We start from the raw sequence: 21,829 nt of genomic DNA, 5'->3' as shown, positions 1-21,829 counted from the left end.
TATAGTCATGGCTACTATCAGCTGTCAAGTCAAAGAATATTGGAGAAAACCAAGAATTTTTAATATATGCTGGTTAATTTATCATCTAAGTGACATATGTAGGATAACAAAAAAATTGAAATGCTTAAGCAAAATTCTGCATTTTTAAAAGGTTCTTTTTTTCTGGCTTTATATTTAATTGCAACTATGATTTAAAAAGCCATGGTTAAAGTAAATTAATAGGAACCATAAAAACAGAGTTACTAAATAAAGTACACACTAAGATTTCTTTTTTTCTTCCCTTCCCCAGATTATTTAAAACATTTTTTTTGGGGCGCCTGGGTGGCGCAGTCGGTTAAGCGTCCGACTTCAGCCAGGTCACGATCTCGCGATCCGTGAGTTCGAGCCCCGCGTCGGGCTCTGGGCTGATGGCTCAGATCCTGGAGCCTGTTTCCGATTCTGTGTCTCCCTCTCTCTCTGCCCCTCCCCCGTTCATGCTCTGTCTCTCTCTGTCCCAAAAAATAAATAAACGTTGAAAAAAAAAATTAAAAAAAAAAAAAACACAAAACATTTTTTTTAATGGTAATATACTGGTATCTTGGTTTGCACTGAAAACTAGTTAATTCCAGGGTTTCTCAACATTGACACTATTTTCATTTGGGGCTGGGTATTTCTTTGTCATGAAGGGACTGTCCTGAGCATTGTAAGATGTTTAACAGCATCCCTGGCATTTACCTAACAGATGCCAATCGCACCGTCCCCAACAGTTAGGACAACCAGAAATGTCTAAACACTGACAAATGTGTTTTGTGGAGTAGGAATTTCTTTCAGTTGAGAACCCCTGGTCTATTCCTACTCAAAATACCTTCTTATTTGGTAAAAATTACTTCAATAATTTTAGGGGCTCTTCAATAATTTTAGGGGATCTCCAGATAGCCTCAGCAAGATCAGTAAACCCTGCAACCACGTGCAGAATAGTCTAGGTATGTTTCTATTTGTGTATGCGCTCTGGCATGTTTTCTGAGAAATGTTTTACAGTTTTCATCAGGTCCTGAAAGAGTTATCCCAAAAATGGCAATGAAAAAAAAGGGTTAAGAATTAGTGCTTCAACTAAAAGATTCACTGTGTCTTGAAGCTATTTTTTCAAAGAGAAACAGTGAAAATACGATTTTATACACAGCTAATAATTTGCTTGTGCTATATCAGTTATCAGGCACCACACTTACAAACCTTTCATTCAACAAACACTTACTGAGTATATCCTGTATGCTAGGCACTGTGTTACTTATTAAGTATCTGAAAGCTAAACTTAAGTTCTCCCTCACCAAAAAAAGAAAAAACAAGATTAACAGCAGCATAAAGTCCGTATTTATTGCATACAATCACCGAGAATTTCTGCTTCTCTAAAGTGAACATAAGAAAAAAATACACTAGTTATAAAACTAGTATCTAAAGATAAAATAAAGGTAAATAAATAAAATAAATGTAATTTACTTTTTTGGTAAAAAGACTTAAAGTAAATCTAAAAGAAAGAAACTTAAAGATACTCATAGATCCTCATATGAATAAATTATTGTCCAAATATATTTCTTTCCATGTTTTCCTTCTTTCCCCGTCTTAAAGAACACAAAAATGTACTGAATGGCATGCTACCAGTCAGTCAGTAAACCCAGAGAATACCAAGTTGAATAAGAAAATGTGAGACGACCAAGTGCCTAATATCATGCCTAGAACACAGCAAAAGCTCACAGGCCCTTCTCTTCCCCTTCTTTCTGTCCTCCAGAAGCTCACAGTCCCATCTCCAAAAATGTCACACGTCTTAAGGTTTCTCTTTTATCTTGTAGGTGTTCCACAATAAAATCCTCTTTGAGATTCAAACTATGTAAGCTAACTAAATAAATAATAGCTGACTGTAAAACGTCTGAATAATTTTAATTCTATAAATCTACATAAACATTTCTCTCTTTTCTTTTTTTTAGTGAATTGTGGGATATTCATACAGTGGGATAACATACATCAATAAAAATGAATAAATTAGAGGTACATCTATCAATATGAACAAATATAAAAAACAATGTCAAGTACCAAAAAAAGAATCAAACAACATATAGAGTTTGTTTAAATTTACATGAAGTAAAAAAATGATCTATAATACTAGTTAGGTTTGTTCCCTTTTTATGTATGCATAAGTTATCAATAGTCTAATCATATGATAAGCAAATTCAGTACAATGAAAGAGAAGGGAGACGGAAACAGAATCACTGAGGGTTATACTGGGCCCGTTAGCAATATCTGTAAGAATTTTTTTTTCTTAAGTTTTTATTTTAATTCCAGTTAATTAATATACATTGTTATATTAGTTTTTAAAGCAAATAATCCCCACATATCCTCTTCTTCCTATAGTACAGTGTAAAGTTTACAGCACCACTAGCCTTTTTTGGATTCCACAACTGCGATCTACAATGTAAAGAGCTACTGCATTCAATAAGTGGTCTGGGGTAACAGATACCAGTACAATCATAAATACAAAAGGAACAGCCAGAGAAGAGTATGTCTACTTTAAGATTGCCAAAAGGATTTAGGCTAGAATGAGCACAATGAAAGAACGATGCTTAAAAATATGTGGTAAATAAATCTTTACAAATAAGTTATTAAATTGTATCCATAAATGAACTTGTCACCACAAATAATTAACACCATCATATCTAGTCAAAAGCTAAACTACGAAGAGAATACATCTAGCATAGAAGTGATTTTTATAAAAAGAATGAAGACTTTTCTTTTATATACTGGTAACAACTGAAAATATTACATAATAAAATTGCAGTTCACAGATGAGATGTTATATTGATAATGGTAAATCACGCAGAAAAATTGTACACATACGACATCAGAGACTTCCTGGTGAGGAAAAAACACTTGCAACTCAAAGTGAAAAAATATTACACTATTTACATATTTACCTGCACAGCAAGAGAAGCTGCATTGTCAGAAAGCAAAATTTGCTCCCCTGTGGAAATACAATGAAAGGTCTGAGTCAAAAGTGAGATTGCTAAACAAGTATAATACACTTATAAATGTTTTTATTTTAAAACACTATTCCTATTTTGAAAAATAAAAGGTACAGCCTTTCATCAAAGTAATTACAAAGTTCTCTATCGATGCTATTGTGCAATCATAATTTTGATTAAATTATCACAATATGTACACAATGATAAAACAAGACTATTTCCTCCAAAACTATTTGATCATTTATCGTATTTTATCAACAATATTTAATTAAAATCACTCACTTAAAAACAAATTCATTTTTCAAGTTTTCAAGAAATATTATTCTTCTTTTCATTAAGTAAAACAGTATGTTCTCAGACCCCTCTAGTTAAAAGTAAAAGCATTCAAAACCATATAAAACCAGCTTGCAGTTAATATTGCACAGAGTGTCTAGGTCTGTCACACAAAAGAAAGATGACAAGTTTGCAGCAATAAAAATTCCATGCTTAGAAGACTAGGGCTGCTGCCTATTAGTCTTCATTACTTTGCAGTCTTCTGACAACTGCAGCAGGCTGCCGAGCCCCAAATGGGGTCCATAATGTGATCTGATGATATATGAAGAGCTGCTAAAGGGAGCCTGAACCATCCTAGCCTATACATTTTAACAGTTCCTTTTTACTGAGAGCCCACTTTACCACAGGACTTCAAAAATCTGCTGTGTCAGCTATTGGTGCAGTAAATCTGCCAACTGCTCCTGCAACCACATCATTTTACACTGCCTACAGCAGCCAATATAATGAGTCAATAATAAACTAAGAACCTTATAGGCCATGAATAGTTGGTTTACACTGGCAGATACAAGTTTAGGCAAACTCTCCAATACAAATTAGATGAGAGAATCCCTTCTTTATGTTTTATGTTCTCTCAGGAGTAAATGACATTATCGACGGGTTTTTTTGGTAATAAGTACATTTTTATACATAACCATTTTTAATCGTGAACAAGTACCTACCTTTCAGTTGCTGATATAAGGTAGCATTTTCGGGCCAAGGCTCTGCAGCTGTGGAAACGAGGCAGTGATAATCAGGTACATAAGGCAAACACACATCAATAACCAAATTAATAAGCACAAACATTTGCCTAGAGCATTTAACTGAAAGTCGATCGCCAAGGTTACCTTCTATATATGGCAATCATCACACCACCTTAGATCATATGGTATCCTGTGTAAGTAGGTTAGATAATTTCTTTTACATGAAGGTTTGGTTTCTTATTTGGTGGCCGGTTGTACTGTTGTTGTTGCTTTTGTTGTTGTTGTTGTTGTTGTTGTTTTAATGGAGAAGAAGTGGAAGACATCTTGCCCAATCAAAAGTGAAAATTTACGTATTTTAATATGAAATTTATTGTCAAATTGGTTTCCATACAACACCCAGTGTTCATCCCAACAGGTGCCCTCCTCAATGCCCGTCACCCACTTTCCCCTCCCTCCCACCCCCCATCAACCCTCAATTTATTCTCAGTTTTCAAGAGTCTCTTATGGTTTGCCTCCCTCCCTCTTTTTTTTTCCCCCCTTTCCCTCCCCCATGGCCTCCTGTGAAGTTTCTCAGGATCCACATAAGAGTGAAAACGTATGGTATCTGTCTTTCTCTGTATGACTTATTTCACTTAGCATAACACTCTCCAGTTCCATCCATGTTGCTAAAATGGCCATATTTCATTCTTTCTCATTGCCAAGTAGTATTCCATCGTATATATAAATCACAACTTCGTTATCCATTCATCAGTTGTTGGACATTTAGGCTCTTTCCATAATTGGGCTATTGTTGAAAGTGCTGCTATAAACATCGGGGTACAAGTGCCCCTATGCATCAGTACTCCTGTATCCCTTGGGTAAATTCCTAGCAGCGCTATTGCTGGGTCATAGGGTAGATCTATTTTTAATTTTTTGAGGAACCTCCACACTGTTTTCCAGAGCAGCTGCACCAGTTTGCATTCCCACCAACAGTGCAAGAGGGTTCCTGTTTCTCCACATCCTCTCCAGCATCTATAGTCTCCTGATTTGTTCATTTTAGCCATCGAAAGTTAAAATTTAAAAACTAAAACAGCCTATATGCTATTACTTTAGCCTCCAAAAAACAGACATCCCAAAATGTTACTTATAAGATACTGAATCTGATTCACTATGGAAAAAAAGTGAAACAATAATTTATAATATTTTACTGTAAACTTTTAAGAAAGTAAGTTTTAAACAGACATCACTGTATGAAAGAATCAAATATATCTCTTTCAGGCTATGCATCTTTCCTTATAAGCTGGTAGTATTTAAACCTACAGAAGAATCTTACTGTATTCTAGAACATTCCATTGCCTTGAACACACCACCACCACTCCATAAAAATAAAGTGGTGTAACATGATGAAGCAGTACCTACACTGTGAAATAAAGCTACTAGTAAAACTAATGTTAGGCCTGAGTCCAGGCTTGACTATAATTCTTAACCTCTCCTTAAGATGCACTAAACAGTCCAGGGAGTGGGGGTGGAGGGAGGAACGCTTTAATTTGTTTTTACTCATACTTCAGAATGAAAAGAAAAACATAGTATCATTATAAATTATAAATGCTACTTTTGGTTTGGTTTGGGCTATACAAAATCAAACTCATATTTAGGAGTAATACCATGAAATCATCAAGCAAATAATGGACCATACATAGTTTTGTATACTGTTGCTCATAATATTATATATATATATGTAAAAGCTACTGAATTTCAACTCACATACCAAAAAGCAGTAAAAATTAAATATTTATTGTATGTTACTGTAAAACTTTTAACAAAGTAAAATTTCAATAAGAGCCCAATTAACCTGTGTAACAGTGTTTTTAAAATAAAAGTCAGGGAAACAAAAACAAGCTGACATCAGCGAATTACTAAAAAATAACCTTTTAGGATAAATTGTATGGTCAGCACACCTACACCGTTTACATCTATATGAGAAACAATACAATGAGGTTCATTCGTTATAAGATCCTACATCATTGAAGATTCAATTATTTAAAAAAAGATTCAATTATATGCATCTTAATCTTATTAAAGCAATAAAGCAGAAAATAAAATCTACAAAAATTTCAAAGACGCCAAAACTAAGTTTCTTGAGGGCACAGATATGTCCCATTTATATGTTACTCTGTACCATGTTTTGCATACAGTAATTGTGGAAAGAAGGAAGGAAGGAAGGAAGGAAGGAAGGAAGGAAGGAAGGAAGGAAGGAAGGAAGGAAGGAAAGAAAGAAAGAAAGAAAGAAAGAAAGAAAGAAAGAAAGAAAGAAAGAAAGAAAGAAGACATTTGATTAAACCTACCATTCTATTCCCTAAACATTCAGGCTAACCAAAGCTTTTCTGAACTTAACATTATTAACTAGGCTAAAGTCATGGAGTGTTCTAATTAAATAGTCTGGTTTATTTTAACTTATGGTTAACTGGGTTTTACATGTACTAAACAAAGATTACTTTTCAAAACAATGGAATAACATACACTTAGCACTAAGCATACACTCAAAATAATTTAAGTATTCTGTGACTACTCAGAAGCTACTTAACTACACTGCAAAACTGCAGAGTTCTCATATGAACAGCAATTTACGTGTTCAGTAGTAGTTCCAGGTAACAGTTAATTTATTATCACCACCATGAATTCTCCAGTTCTAATACAACAGACATTTGTGAAAGTAATCTTGAGACATAACACCTGACTACAAATAAAAATAAAGAAGCTGCCTACAAATACTAAATCTCTGTTATAAATAAGGAACTAAAGATGTAAACTGGGGTGAAGGGGTGAAAACTGGATGTTTTTCCTTGATCCATGATACAAAATACATTCCAACTCAGAAACTACTGTTGAAAATAAACTCTAAAAAGTAACTCTGCCAAAACATCTGATGTTATCTTCACAAATAGAAACTTTCATTTAAAAAGAGAAGGCAAGTAGACTGCTTCTGTGTGTGTGTGTGTGTGTGTGTGTGTGTGTGTGTGTCTGTGTGTGTGTGTGTGTGTCTGTGTGTGTGTGTGTGTGTCTGTGTGTGTGTTTAGCAGCCTGGCATTCTAATATATCCGTGGACGAGGAGGCAAGAAATGGTAGAGTATGCAAGAAATGATCAACTGCCTATCTCACCCTTGAGCAACTCAAAGTATACAAACATCACTGATTTAAGTGCATCTCCCACCGGAACCAGCTCAAATAATTACATTTTAAACATGACATGGGAGAAGAAATACCTAGAGTGTTATTCAATAGAGTGCCAAAAGTGAAAATTCTAAGTTGTGTGGCATGGCAATGGATCTACAAACCAACCATGCAGGTATCTTTCTAGGAAATGAACTCTATTAACTGCCTTCATAAGTAAATCCATGAATCACGAACATTATTATGACACATAACAAATATGAATGGCTGTTCCTTGGTTTGGACAATATTAATTGAGGTTTTCTTTACTGAGAATGCCTATTATTGAAAGACAAAGCCCAAAAATGCAACGGCTTTCCCTATACATCTTTCCCAAGGCTAGACAAGTCAATATCTACCCCTTGCTCCTAACCACATGTAAATGAGAGGGAAATTAAGAATTTAAAATTATGGTGCTGACAATAGACCTTAAAAATCTGTAGCATTTAAAAAGAAACATCTTAATAATAAAACATTTTCATCTCTTACTGGTTTTACTTCCATCGACCTAAAATGTTTTAGACCATAGACTAATTCAATAGTGAGTAAAATGTCACGACTCACCTAAGCTATGTTCAATTTCTACCACCAAAAGTACTCCCTGGTGTGAATTCATTGCCTTTTTAAACTTACTTTTGGGAAAGGCTAGCCTTGGAAGAAACACAGAAGGTAAAACTCAAAGCTTCTGAAAACGAGTTTGGTAGGAAATGGGAACTGAGAGAGAATGCTGTCCAATGCTATCAAGGTGCAAGATACTGGTATTATTTGTGCCTCAAAAGTAAACTTTATACTTAACACACATCAATGGTTGATGTGGCTCTTGGAATAAAGATCAGAATCCTCAACTTGGCCTTACATATCACCGTCTCTACCTCTCTGGCCTTCTGCCTTCTGGCCTCATCATAACTCCACTCTGCCAACTCTACACTCCAGCTACACTGGCCTTCAGACAGCTCCTGACTGCACCATGTTCCTTCCTGACCCAAAGATTCATTTGTGCTGTTTCCTCTGCCCTGGCACTATCTTTCACTCCTAGTATGGCTCAGCTCACACATGCTGAGATCTCGGGCCAGCTTCCTGGACGTGCTACCTGAGCAACTGCACATGGCTTGCACTTAGAAGGACTCCACGCTTGATTTTAAGTCTATTACACGCTGCTATTACAGTCTTGGTATTGTTTTGAACAAGGAGCCTCATGTTACCATTTTGCACTGGACCCTACACATTATGTTGCCAGTCCTATCCTCAGGGATGTCTTCACTGACCTTCCCAAATAGTGCAAATACTCTCTTTACAAGCTTGAATAGCACGCACAGTCCTTTGTACCACTTATCAAAGATAACATTTTTACGCTGATATGAGGACTACCTGGTTGATTATCTCCCCTACTAGAACATAAACACCATGAATCCAGTGTTCGTTTCTGGTCTTTGCTCACTACTTCATCCCTGGAACTGAGCACCTAATAGGCAATCAGTAAATGTTGGCTGAATAAATGTTTTTATTATTACCACTATCAGCGCTGTTATTATTCTGTACTGTTTGGGTTAAGAATGCAGCAGACAAGATAAAGAAATTACAAAACATGGCCAAAAAAAAAAAACTTTACCAAGTAAATTTAATACTACAATCAATAACCCAAATACAAAACTATCAAGCAGCTCCCTAAATAACTGGCAGAATCTACTTCTATAAACTTACCTGTGCACTGACCCTAAACCTGGAAATTTGTTTCTTTGTTTCATATCAAATATATAGTTCCCATTTGATATTCCTGTTGTAGCATTCCTAAGACAAACCAAAGGCCTTCAGTTATCTGACCAGTCATCTCAGTATTCCCCTTTCCACATCCTACAACTCTAACCCAGGCATTACCACTTTTTAAAATCTAACCCCAATCGATAAAATATGTGAGGTCCAAATATTTCAAGTCCAAACAGATTTAGGAATCATATGGTTGGTATTCCTAAGCTAACAAATCACGCACATTAAAAAGCATACATTAAAAAAGAAAACAGAATTTAAAAATAAATTGAAGTCCAAGCTCCAATACTTTCTTCCTATACTTGAAAGGATTGTCTTACATAACACAGGGTGTATACACCCCACTCCACTTTGGAAAACACTGCTCTAATTAAATAACTACTTATTTGACATTTCAGCAGGGAACCCAGTTGCTCACATCCACTTGAACAAAGAAGAGTCCTCTATTCTAGTGAAATCATCTTTTTTTGACTATGAGAAAAGGTTGGAAAGAACACACACAAATTAACTGGGGGGGGGGGGGGGGGGCGGTAACAAGACCCTAATACCCCACCAGAATACTTACTGCTATATACTTCATGCTTTCTCACATTTGTGACTTTGTTCAACTTATTCCCCTCTGGACAGAATACTCCTTTCACCACAAATACCCAAATCCTACACCTTTTTCAACACCAAGTTTAAATGCCACCTACCTCAAAAAGGCTTTTGCACTGAACAAATCTAATTTCTTTTATCTATATTGTCCATAACAGTTTGTACTTGTTTTATATCATATATTACTTTCAACTCTATTCTATTATTATGTCAATACCTTATCTTTCTAAGCAGTAAGTTCCTAGAATACAAAAAAATTCCTATGGTCCTAAGATTATTTATTAAAGACTTGGCTTCTCAATTGCTCCAAATTGAATGTGGCCAAAATATGAAATACAAATTAAGCTAAATTTAATTTTTTTGTCCGAGTGCCATTAAAGCTAATATCTTTATTACAACAGTTTCAAAGTAAAACTACCTACCTTTCAGAAAATCTTTCACAATAAGAAACTACTATATCATTTTCATAACAGCAATAACTTACTCTAAGGTACTTAGTGGCCGACATTAATTATCTAGAATCAGAATGACTTCTTATTCCCTAGCAAAAGACCCATGAAAGGTTTTTTTTATCATTTTTATAAAGAAAAAACATATTCCTATTCTATAAAGAAAAAAATCTAGAAATAAAGCAAATATGAGAGCACCTCATAACTAAGTTTCCATCCGATTAACATTATTAAAAGTCTTTTACCTACTTAGCCTTTTACCTACTCTCAAATTCTGCAGAGGCAAAACTGCCATGATTATTTTATATTTAGTGCCTCTTTTACCAGAAGCAAAGGAGATGCCTCTTCAAGTTTCAGTCTTCAGTGGAATGGTAAGCTTTTTTATCAAAATGAGTGTTTTTAAATTTTTCAAAGAAATTTTCTCCATTCTTTAAGTATTTATGTTGGAAGAGAACAAAGTTTAAAAGAAAAAAAAGAGGATACATACTCTTGGGACTTTTGAAAGCCGTAAGATAAAATAAACGAAAGCATATGTAGTGTTAGAAATGTACACAGGGTAAAACAATACACATAGCCCCCCCCCAAAAAATACATACTTGCTTCTCATTTAATTACGTTTAAAGCATCTACTATTTTTAAGCTTTATCAACCAACACAACATAACAACAAAAAAATCAATATTCTTTACTACTAGTCCATTATAACTTTTAGAGAAATGACTACTGGTCCATAACTTCACATATAGCTATCCCTATGTCTCTTACAGATGCTATATTTTACCTGCAGGTAAATTATTCTCCCAAGTATCAACTTGGGTCACTCCAGGGGCGATGTTTTATCTATGCCATTCAATACAGACTATTCCACGGTATGGAAATGCTATGACCTAATAAACATCTCTTGATGATCTCATCTAAGAGGGCAAGAGAGGGGCCATGGAAAGAAGTGCCCTCTGTTATTTTTTAAGTTCTGCATTCTTAATGCACAACATGACTCTTCTGGCATATGAATGTAGGTGAAGACATAATTTGTAGAATAATAGGCACTAATATTACATGCTGCTTCGGTACTGTCATATTTCCAATCCATCAAATTGATTAATGCTATAATAACTCTACACAACCCTATCATTTGTGCACTAATGAAGTCAAACCCAGTATATCCTTAGGCAACTAAATTCCAAAAGCTCCTTCCTGTATGTCATCTCTTCAGCTTCCTACGACTATTCAGACAGTGTTATACAAAAGGAGTAAGAAACATGTGTACCCTATCTCTAAATTTGGATGGCCTTCTGCCAAAGGTATGAATGCAAATACTGAGATAACAAAATACTCAGAAAGCATTTGGCAGCTCATAAACATGGACAAGTTTCTGCAAGACACACAGAGAAAGAAGGAAGTAAGTTTACTAGTTTGACATAAATATTATGCTGATGATCTCCATGATATCACCACAGACATCTATCAAGTTTCAGGCAGTTATGATATAAAGCCTTCATTTAAAATACATTTTTAAGGGGCGCCTGGGTGGCTCAGTCGGTTGAGCGTCCAACTTCGGCTCAGGTCATGAGCTCACGGTTTGTGAGTTCAAGCCATGCGTCGGGCTCTGTGCTGACAGCTCAGAGCCTGGAGCCTGTTTCAGATTCTGTCTCCTCTTTCTGCCCCTCCCCAACTTGTGCTCTGTCTCTCTATGTCTCTCAAAAAAATAAAATAAAAACGTAAAAAATAAATAAATAAAATAAAAAACATTTTTAAGATGTTTAAAGTATGATGCCATGGGACTTTATCAAAACGAGAATTTTAAGAGCTATGTGTTAGATTTAACAGCAATTTAACCTGCAGACTATAGAACAGTTCAAAGACAACGCTACATCCCAGAAAATACTGATCATGAAAGTATTAAATATCAATGTCGCTGAGCTACTGTTTCATAGGGGATGTTTAATGACACTACACAGGATGTGTAAGCAGGAAGTGACCCTTCCCATAAAAGGAGTTTAAAACCATTGTCCCATCACCTCAAAAGTCAGAGATCGATGTTCATGTCAGAAAATGGCTCATGTTAGAGAACAAAGAAGTGCAGTGCCATGGTGTCATTTCCACAAACCTGAAAAAACTGGCAGGTAAGCATTCTGTAACATAGTAGTAAGGCTACTGTCTTAGTCCCTGTGGGCTACTGTAACAAAATACCACAGACTGGTGACTTGCAAACAACAGAAATTTCTCACGATTCCGGAGGCTGGAAGTCCAAGATCAGGATGCCAGCATAGTCAGGCTCTGGTGAAGGCCTTCTTCTGAGACTCTAACTGCTGCAGTCTTGCTGTGTCCTCACATGGTGTAAGGGGCTGAGGAGCATTCTGGGATCTCTTTTACAGGGGCAATTAAAATGACCCAAAGTGAGGGCATATGGATGAATGATACAGGAGAATTACTATCCAAGGCAAATGGGTTCTAATAACCTGCCATTCAGAAAGCGGAGGACAGAAAGCAAAACAGATTGAAAATTCAAGAAAACTCGTAGCCAGTTCTGGTCAAACACTACCTAAAACTTCTATCTAGGTAGGTAATGATAATGATGATGGTGGTGATAACAGCTAAGATTCCAAGACACATAAAGCTGATATCCAGAATAAAGAACTTTTACAACTCAGTAATAAAAAAAAAAACAAAAAAAAACAAAAAAAAAACACAATTTGTTTTGATGGGCATAGGATCTGAAGAGATGTTTCTCCAAAGGAAATATATGAATAAACAACAACCACACGAAAACATACTTAATATCATTAGTCATTACAGAAATCCAAGTCAAAACCACAATAATGAGATACCACTTCACAGGCACAGAATGGCTATAATCAACAAGATGCGGGGGGGGGGGGGGGGGGGCGTTGCGGAATAAGAAGACAAAATGAAAAATGTTTAAAAGATGTAGAGAATTTGGAACTCTCACACACTGCTGGTGGGAATATAAAAAGTTTAGCAGTTTCTCAAAATGTTAAACACAGAATTACCATATGACTCAGCAATTCTACTCCTAGGTATGCACCCAGAAGAAATGAAAAAAACATATCCACATGAAGACTTGTACATGAATGTTCACACCAGCCTTATTCTCAATGTCAAAAAATGTAAACAACCCAAATGACCATCACCTGATGAATGGATGAACAAAATACAGCATACCCGTACAAAAGAATAGCGTTTGGCAATGAAAAGGAACCGTATGTTGATACATGCTACAAAAGGGATGAACTTCAAAAGAATTATGCCCAGTGAAAGAAGCCAGTCACTAAAGAAAACAAACTATTACTCCATTTATCTGAAATGTTCAGAATAGGCAAATCTACAGAGATAGGGAGTGGATTAATGGTTGATTCAGGCTGGGAATAGGAAGTGACTGTAAATGAGGAAGTGATTTCTTTTGGGAGTGATGGAAATGGTCCACAATTAGATTGTGGTAATAATCACAATTCTGTAAATATCCTTTAAAAAAAATTACTGAAGGGCAGCTGGATGGCTCACTCGTTTAAGCGTCTGACTCTTGATTTTGGCTCAGGTCATGGTCTCACAGTTTGTGAGGTCGAGCCCCACATCAGGCTCTGTGCTGGCAGTGCAGAGCCTACTTGGGTTGGGATTCTTTCTCTCCCTCTCTGCCCCTCTCCTGCTCGCACTCTCTCTCTCAAAATAAATAAATAAACATTTAAAAAAATCACTGAATTGTACACTTTAAAGGGTATGTAAACTATACTTCAATAAAGTTGAGGCAAACAAAATTTTAAGACTCTTACTGTGTCTATTGTGCACTTAAGTGCTTGGCATGTTAACTATCTCACAACTTTATTAAGTAGACTATTATTATTATCCCTAATTTACAAAACTGAGACACAAGAACGGGTAATTTGCCCAAAGTCACAGTGTGAATAAGTGTTAAGAGCCAGGGTCTGACCCCAGGTAGTCTGGTTCCAGTCAGTGAACACACAGCTGTATTAGCTAACAACTTACAGAGCCTACAAATAAACATTCTTGGGTGATAATTTAATATGAGAATTAAAGCAACTATAATCATCCTACAACAGTGGTTCTCAACCCTTAGTATGTAAGAATCATCTGTGGAACTTCATAAAATTATGTATTTCCACCAAACCCTAAACTCTGAAATTCTGATACCATATAGAGATGAGGACCAAGAATCCAAACATGCCACAAGCAATCCCAGTAACTCTGATGCAGATGGTCTGTAAATACCACAAAAAAAAAAAAAAAAAAAAAAAAAAAAGACCGTCCCTGAGACACAGAATGCACCTGATGTAAGATTAAGTTCTTTTCACCTCTTTCATTCATTTGCCTCAGAATGTGGTAGTAAGGCTATATGTAGATTAACTTTATTCAAGATTTCTGTCCATCTTATTCTACCTAAGTATTTGCACATTTGGCTTAAAGTCATGTTTTAAAACATGCCTTAGTTAACATGTTGCAATTTTACAGTGTTCCAGAGTAAGCCTTTAAGATTAATGAACCGAAGCATCACTTATTTTGGAACCAACGTGGTTAAATGATAGTTTTTCCATTAGATGCAATCAATAGGAAAGTAAAATTAAGTTCATCATTATGAGACTTGAACATGAACCATCTAAATCTATCTATGTGAAACTGGAGATCAATTTCAAAATGGCATTCAAGAATCAATTTCATAAAACTAACAAACTTCTGGAGGTTAACAAGGGTCAAGAAGACTAATGCACAGCATCAACAAGCCAATAACTGAAGCTAAAGCGAATACAAGTTAAATTTAAAACCTTCCATTCTTTCTTAGTAAATACACGTGTCATCTTCTCAAATGGTCATGTTTAGACTTTGTCACATTATAAAAACAATCAGCCATTTGTCATCAATTTCCAATAAAAAGCAGGTCAACTACATGTGATCATGAATAGATATGAACCTTATAATTGGGCTGCAAGATTTGAATTCTCTTTTAAAAAATGGTCATCTGGGGCACCTGAGTGGCTCAGTCGGTTTAAGCATCCAACACTTGATCTCAGCTCAGGTCATGTTCTCACAGTTGGTGAGATCAAACCCCACATCAGGCTCTGCGCTGTCAGTGCAGATTCTCTCCCTCTCTCCTTCTGCCCCTCTCTCCCACTAACCCTCTCTCTAAAATTAAAAAAAAAAAAAAAAAAGGGAAGGAAGAAAGAAAGAAATTATCCGTTTCAATCGATGTGTTCTGTATAAGAATGTAAGTTCATCAAAGGTAAGAACTGTTTTGCTCTTCTATGTAACCCAGCACCTAGCAGAGGACCCAGCACAAATTAAGTACTCAACCTAACAAATATATTCTATAGGAAATCAAGCAGGTCTTTTGCGATCTAAAGCCTGAAAAATATCTGACAGCAAAAAGTTGCTATAACTCTGGAAATAAAATCATCAAACAAAATTAACATCTCAACAAAAATGTGTACTAAATTCAACAGTAAAAACTCATAAACTCATTTTCGCTCCCAAATTGTTTAATGGTTCTAACCAAGGTATACAACCCAATCATCTATGTAGGTTTTGAAAATATCCTTGCCCTAGAGCTGTCCTTAACCTTCACACATAACAGGCCTTTGGTGAGAAAAAAGGGAATGTGTGTGCAAGTGCATGGATGAGGTTTGAGAAATGCCATACAATGCAAGCATGGCTTTAGAGAGCTCCACAGATAATTGTAATGTGCAATAACACCCTACCACCTTTACACACCATTCTACCCACACCCACATCCCATCCACCCCCACCTCATTTTAGAACCTCTATTAGTTCATGAATGGGACTAGTCAGTTCCCAGACTTAATTAAACTCAGCTGATCCCTCTGCACCAGTATTATTACCACCTTGTTTACCGTGGCATATTATATTTCTTAAAGACAGCCACAACAATATATCCTGTCCTAGAAGCTCTTCTAGAACCTCACCAACACCCCACCTACCCCATCCTCCTATCAAGAGGTGAAAGCTAAATCTCCTCCCCTTGAATCTGGGGCAGACTTGTAACTCTTTTGTGACTGACAGAATATGGTAGAAGTGATGCTTCAAGACTTCCAAGGCAGAGTCATAAAAGGTGATATATCTTCTCCTTTGGTGGCTTGAACATATGCCTTTGGAGAACTGAGTTAAATGTCTGACCTCTCTATGGCCTCCAGGCTCTGAGGAAGTCCAGGCCACATGGAGAGGCCATGTATAAATATTCCAGAAGACAATCACAGCTGAGTTCCTAATGGGCAATTCTTAGACACGTAAGTGAAGATGTTTCTAGATGTTCTAGCCTCCAGCTATCGGATCATCCCTAGCTTTTGAGTCTTTCCATCTGAGTATCCACACACTGTGAGGCAGAAACAAGAAATCTCTCCAGTGGCCCATCTGAATTATTGACCCACAGAATCCATGAACATAATAAAATGGCTGTTTTACATCCCTAAGCTGTGGTGTGGTTTGTATACTACAATAATAACTGAACATTTACAGTTTTAATAGTTACTATTAGTCACAGGTCTATCATTAAAGACAGAATTAAATATTAATCCATCTGAAGCCTCAGAATTCCCTCTGTTCATCTAAATCAGACTCCTGACCATGTCACATTTATAAACCCCACTTTACTGCTTCAGGCATGGATTTTGGTATTTTCACCTTCCCTCTAGTCAGTTCCATTTTATTAATCCATTACTTTGAAACTTTACCTTCCTGAAATCTCACTCTCCAGCTTCCTGACCACATTACTGCTCCCTGACCTCCAGAATTTGGAACCCAGTAACTACAATGGCATACCTCCATCAGAAACTCTGGTCTGTTGGCAGTTACTACATTATTCAGGAAATGAGGAAAAAAAGAATCCAAGAGAAAAATGATTTAAGTATGCTAGCTAAACTCAAAGCTTACCATAATCTTTTCATAAAATGCAGACCAGTAAAGCCATTTACCTATGATACAAAGATAATCCAAAACAGTAAGTAATGAAACATACTTTATATTTGTTTTTAAACTGTACCCCATGACTTCTAAGACATTATCTCCCTTTCTAAATATTTAAGACTAAAATGATTTTACCTTCTCCAAATAGCCACATGATAGTGTGGGAAAATCAGTACAAGTATAGATGACAAGAAGGAGAAATCTGTTTGAGAAGAAAATATATCAAGAATAATTCACAATCTCAACTAAAAAAAATAAATATAAACTACTACATAAATACCTAACATTATATAACCAATTCTCATCCACTAGCCAAAGTACGTCATCAAATTGATGAATAGTAAAAATTACAATGATAACAATGCCTAATGAAAAAAAGAAAGTAGCTTTTATTTTTACATTCTTATTGACACAAAAACTTTTTTTAATTGATAAAACAAGAAAATCAGAAACTTCTCATTCACGAAGCCAAAACATTCTGCTATAATGTAAAGGCTAACAATCAAAAGAAAAGGAGGTCAAAAGGCCAGATCATTAAAGCATCAGCTGCCAATACTAACTTACAGAAATAAATGCTGGAGTAATGATGGCCCTCTTCAGGCCTAACAAATGATAAAATTTATTTGTATGAAGTTCTAGTCAGTGTTCTAGTTTGAACAGGTAACGAAATACGACGTGTGTGAGGCAATTCCATTTCAATATCTAAGGATACCGTATCCCCTGGGATAAATATACCAAACAAACTTTTTTGAAAATCCAAATGCAGACTAAGTCATAAAGAAACGTCTTTGGTTTATAAAAGTTCTTAAAGATAAAAATATATAATCAGCACAAAAACACAGCTAAGTGTGTAAGCACAACGAAATGCTTTTTACGGTTTCCATTTTGCTAACGCAGTTACAGTTAATGGGAATTGCCATGACAAAATGATTGTTTTTATGAAAATAACCCTCTTTATCACTAACCAATCAAATTTCATTTTTATTACTGATGTAGAAAAGTTCAAAACCATGATTCATTTATAGAGCGTACAAAAATAAGAAAAGTGTTCAAGAATAGAGTAAGGATCATTTACAAAGCCATAAAAAATTAAAACATGCATTTCTCTTACTGGCAAGGCAAATATTTCTACACATAAATGTCTGTAGCTGAATTTGCTGAATATTATTACTTCTGTCTTTGAACAAAAAATGAGAAGCCTGAATTTAATATCTCGTCTCCATTTGGTATCTTCAGTCCATCTGATAACTGCTTACCAAGAAATTTATAACATGTTTGAAAAATGTTAAAAAGTTTGATGATTTTTTTTTCAATTTTCACTCATATATGGAAGGCTTGAGCTAACATTAATTAATAACTCAAAAGTCTTCACAGAAATAAGATGAAATCTTTATGGGGTACCCATCACCAAAAACAACTAAAAATCATGTAATTTCAGAGCATGGAATGTTAATAAAGCATACAAGAAAATTAAAACTCACATTATAATTAACTGTGGACTACTTCAAGGTCAGAAACTTTCAAGTTATCTTAACATCATATCAAACTTTTCTAAAAGACAACAAAACACTGCCTCTGAGAATTCGGTTTCCAACCTATTCATGAATATAAGTATGATAAAATAAAATAAGCCACACTGCTGTCAATAAATTGTCTTTTGCCTCTAATCTGAAGTATAACCTATTTTGTCTTTGCTTTGCTTCTCCATCTGCCCCTTCAATATCATCTTCAAATACTCCAGGGTGATAAGGACTACAGTGTGAGACTATTCATGTGGCTGATATGAATGAAAGAAGATTCTCTGAAATGTGATGGCCAGTTGAAAACGTCTCAATAATTCCTCGGTGCATTCCTCAATACTGGAGAATCCTCAGAATACTAAGTGAAAATAACTAAAAAAAAAAATCTTTATTTTCGAGAACAAAATAATTGAACAGTGTATATTTTCAATTATCTGCTACAACTGCCATCATTAGATAATAAGGCATGCAGGTATTAAGAGCTTTCACTATCATTTTCTTCATTCTCAATAAACCTTGTGAGCAACAGCAACACGTCGATTTTACTTTTAAACTACGTTTTCCACTTTGAGCTTCTGGTACCCTTCTGAACTGCTTTCAAAGTCCACATTTCCTAGTACTTACATGGAAGAGGAATGAAATAGACAATACTTTGTTGCTGATATAAAAACAAAATGTTGTAGGGCACCTGGGTGGCTCGCTAGGTTAAACACCCAACTCTTGATTTTGGCACAGGTCACAATCTCACAGTTGGTGAGATCGAGCCCTGCACTGGGAGCTGTGCAGATACCATGGAGCCTGCTTGGGATTCTCTGTCCCCCGACCTCTCTCTCTCTCACTCTCTGCTCCTCCCCCACTCATGTACGTTCTCTCTTTCAAAATAAATAGTTTTAAAAAATGTAAACATGCCTGTTTTGATAATACTTTGAAGATGCTTAGAAATGGATTCCATGAACCCATAAAACTACTTTCCCAGATCATACTATAAATTAATGCTACTGCTAGAATGAAGTTATTAATAAACTTAAATAATTAAGCACCCACATGTCCACAAAGATAAATGAAATATTGAAAGTCTTCTTTTTTTTATCCCTTATATAGTTTACTGAGCTTCTAAATAAAGAACAGAACAGATATTATACTGATTTCAAAGGATTAATAATTACAGTATGATGAAATTAACTGATATGCTTAAAATATAGAAAGGCATTGGTGAAGTAATAAGGTCATTCAGAAAGATGGTATAGGGTTACTAAAAATAAAGATACTTTGGACAACATGCTGTCCAAAATGGCAATAGGATAACATTACCAATGGAACATCCTCAGAGGCTCTCGGGCAATGAAAGTAGTAACAACAATTACCATGTACTGAACATTACTAGGTACCACCCTATACTAAGTGCTTAATATATATTATAAAACATATTATCCCCTTTTACAAATAAGGAAACTGTGGCCTCGTTCAGTCTGCCCAAAATCACAGAACGAGAGGGACAGCTGAGCTTAAAACTCATTTCTGTCTTACTCCAATGGCCCAGTTCCTAACCTTTATATTCTACTACCCAACAGAGCTTCAATTTCCTCATCTATAAAACAAGAATAATATCTATCAGACAGGATCAGAAGTGCCTAGGAGGCTCAGTCAGTTAAGTGTCCAAGTTCGGGGCAGGTCATGAATCTCCCAGTTTTTGAGTTTGAGCCCTGCATCAGGCTCTCTGCTGTCCATGCAGAGCCTACTTAGGATCTTCTACATCCCTCTCTCTCTCAAAAATAAAATAAACATTTAAAAAAAAATTTTTTTAAACAGGATCAAATTGTTAATACTAGCAATTATGTATATCAATCATCTAGAACAGTGGCTCAAAAAAGGATGCTTACAGTGTGTCAGATACAAGGTCAAGCATTATTATTTTCTCATCATCTTTAAAATTTTCTTAATTAAAATTAAAATTTAAAGCATCTTGCAAACAAAAAACCTGAGACTTAAAAAGGCAAGTAATTTACCCAAGGTCACATTTAATGAGTAGCCAGGTCTGACTTACTCCAAAGTCCGCCACAAGTGTAAAGACAAGGTGAAAGAAGTGACTGACTGATGAAGCATCTGGTTGGTTCAGTCCATGGAGCGTGTGACTCTTGATCTTGGGGCCTTAAATTCGAGCTCCACTTTAGGGGTAGAGATTACTTAAAAATGAAATCTTAAAAAAAAAAAAAAAAAAGAAGTGATTGACACTGTCGGAGATTTTTGCTGCTTAGTGCTCAGCACCTCTCTCCTTTTGTGTGTATGATGGGTCTGTGGAGCCCTAAAGCCTGGAGCCACTCCTAGTACAGGGATAAGCAAGAGTCCGGTCTGTCCATCACAGTACTCCATCCTCTTTGGCTCCAAATGGGCTCACACAACCCAAATGGGGATACTCAGCCCTCCCCTATGATATACTGGAAAAATCTTGCCATAAAACAAACAAAACAACAACAACAAAAAGCAAATAAGTATTGAAAATACACAGTTCCAAAAGATTTTGAAAGTGATTCAATATCCAGGACTATTTTTATCCCTCTTCCAAGGTTCTAAATCTAGCATATCATCACCTAGAGATCCAAGCTATAATTCAAAAATTAAAAATTAAAAAAAATTAAAATTCAAAATTATAATTTACCTTTCCTTTCCATATTATTAAGTAATAAGAACAATTCAAAATCCTCTTCAACTTTAGGAAATTTATCCAAAGAAACTACTCAGGAGATACACAAATATGTCTATGAAAGCACTATAGACATCACAGAAAAATCATATATACCAGTGATGGCTTTAGGATACATCAACTTGACTAGACTGAACCACATTTGCCAGAATTCTCTTTCTACTGATTAGGATAAGCTACAAGGGACATTTTCTAGCAGACCCTGGGAAAACAAAAGAGAGGAGCCATTTTGTAGCATATAAACTCCTTCTCTGTTAGCCATGTGCTGCTGTGAAGGGATTTTGCAGATATAAATAAAATCCCTAATCAGTTAACTTTACATTAATCAAAAGGGGGATCGGGATGCCTGGGTGGCTCAGTCGGTTAAGCATCGGACTTCAGCTCAGGTCATTATCTCGAGGTCTGCGGGTTCCAGCCCGCAGTGCTAACAGCCCAGAGCCTGGAGCCTGCTTTGGATTCTGTGTCTCTTTCTGCCCCACCCCCCACCCATGCTTGTATCTATCTCTCAAAAATGAATAAATGTTTTAAAAAAAATTTTTTTTTTAAAAAGGGAGGGATTATCTTGGGGTGTGCCTGATTTAATCGGCTGAAGTCTTTAAAGAGAGGGCCTATGAGCTCACACACTGCAAGCAGCACCTGCTGCACGTACCCTTTCTTCC

At 35.9% G+C, this 21,829-nt stretch overlaps 1 protein-coding gene across 3 annotated transcripts in view; it reads right to left on the bottom strand.

The window, feature by feature from the left end:
* The window catches only part of MTX2 (metaxin 2), a 65,290-nt gene that overhangs the window by 39,164 nt on the left and 4,297 nt on the right, over positions 1-21,829 (bottom strand). For 2 of the 3 annotated variants that reach the window (XM_023259482.1, XM_045033979.1), the window contains exons 1-3: positions 16,718-16,769; positions 3,983-4,030; positions 2,943-2,989 (exon numbers count right to left, since the gene is read on the bottom strand). In XM_023259482.1, coding sequence (XP_023115250.1) covers positions 2,943-2,989; positions 3,983-4,030; positions 16,718-16,754 — 132 coding nt within the window. In that variant the 5' untranslated portion in view covers positions 16,755-16,769. Of the gene's footprint in view, positions 1-2,942; positions 2,990-3,982; positions 4,031-16,717; positions 16,770-21,829 lie in introns of those variants that run through there. The other variant, XM_023259483.2, reaches the window with a different exon arrangement.

This window comes from Felis catus, chromosome C1 (genome assembly GCF_018350175.1).
Source record: "Felis catus isolate Fca126 chromosome C1, F.catus_Fca126_mat1.0, whole genome shotgun sequence".
Lineage (NCBI taxonomy): Eukaryota > Metazoa > Chordata > Mammalia > Carnivora > Felidae > Felis > Felis catus.
Note: the sequence above shows the minus strand (reverse complement) of the source record. Positions and strands in the feature narration are given on the sequence as shown.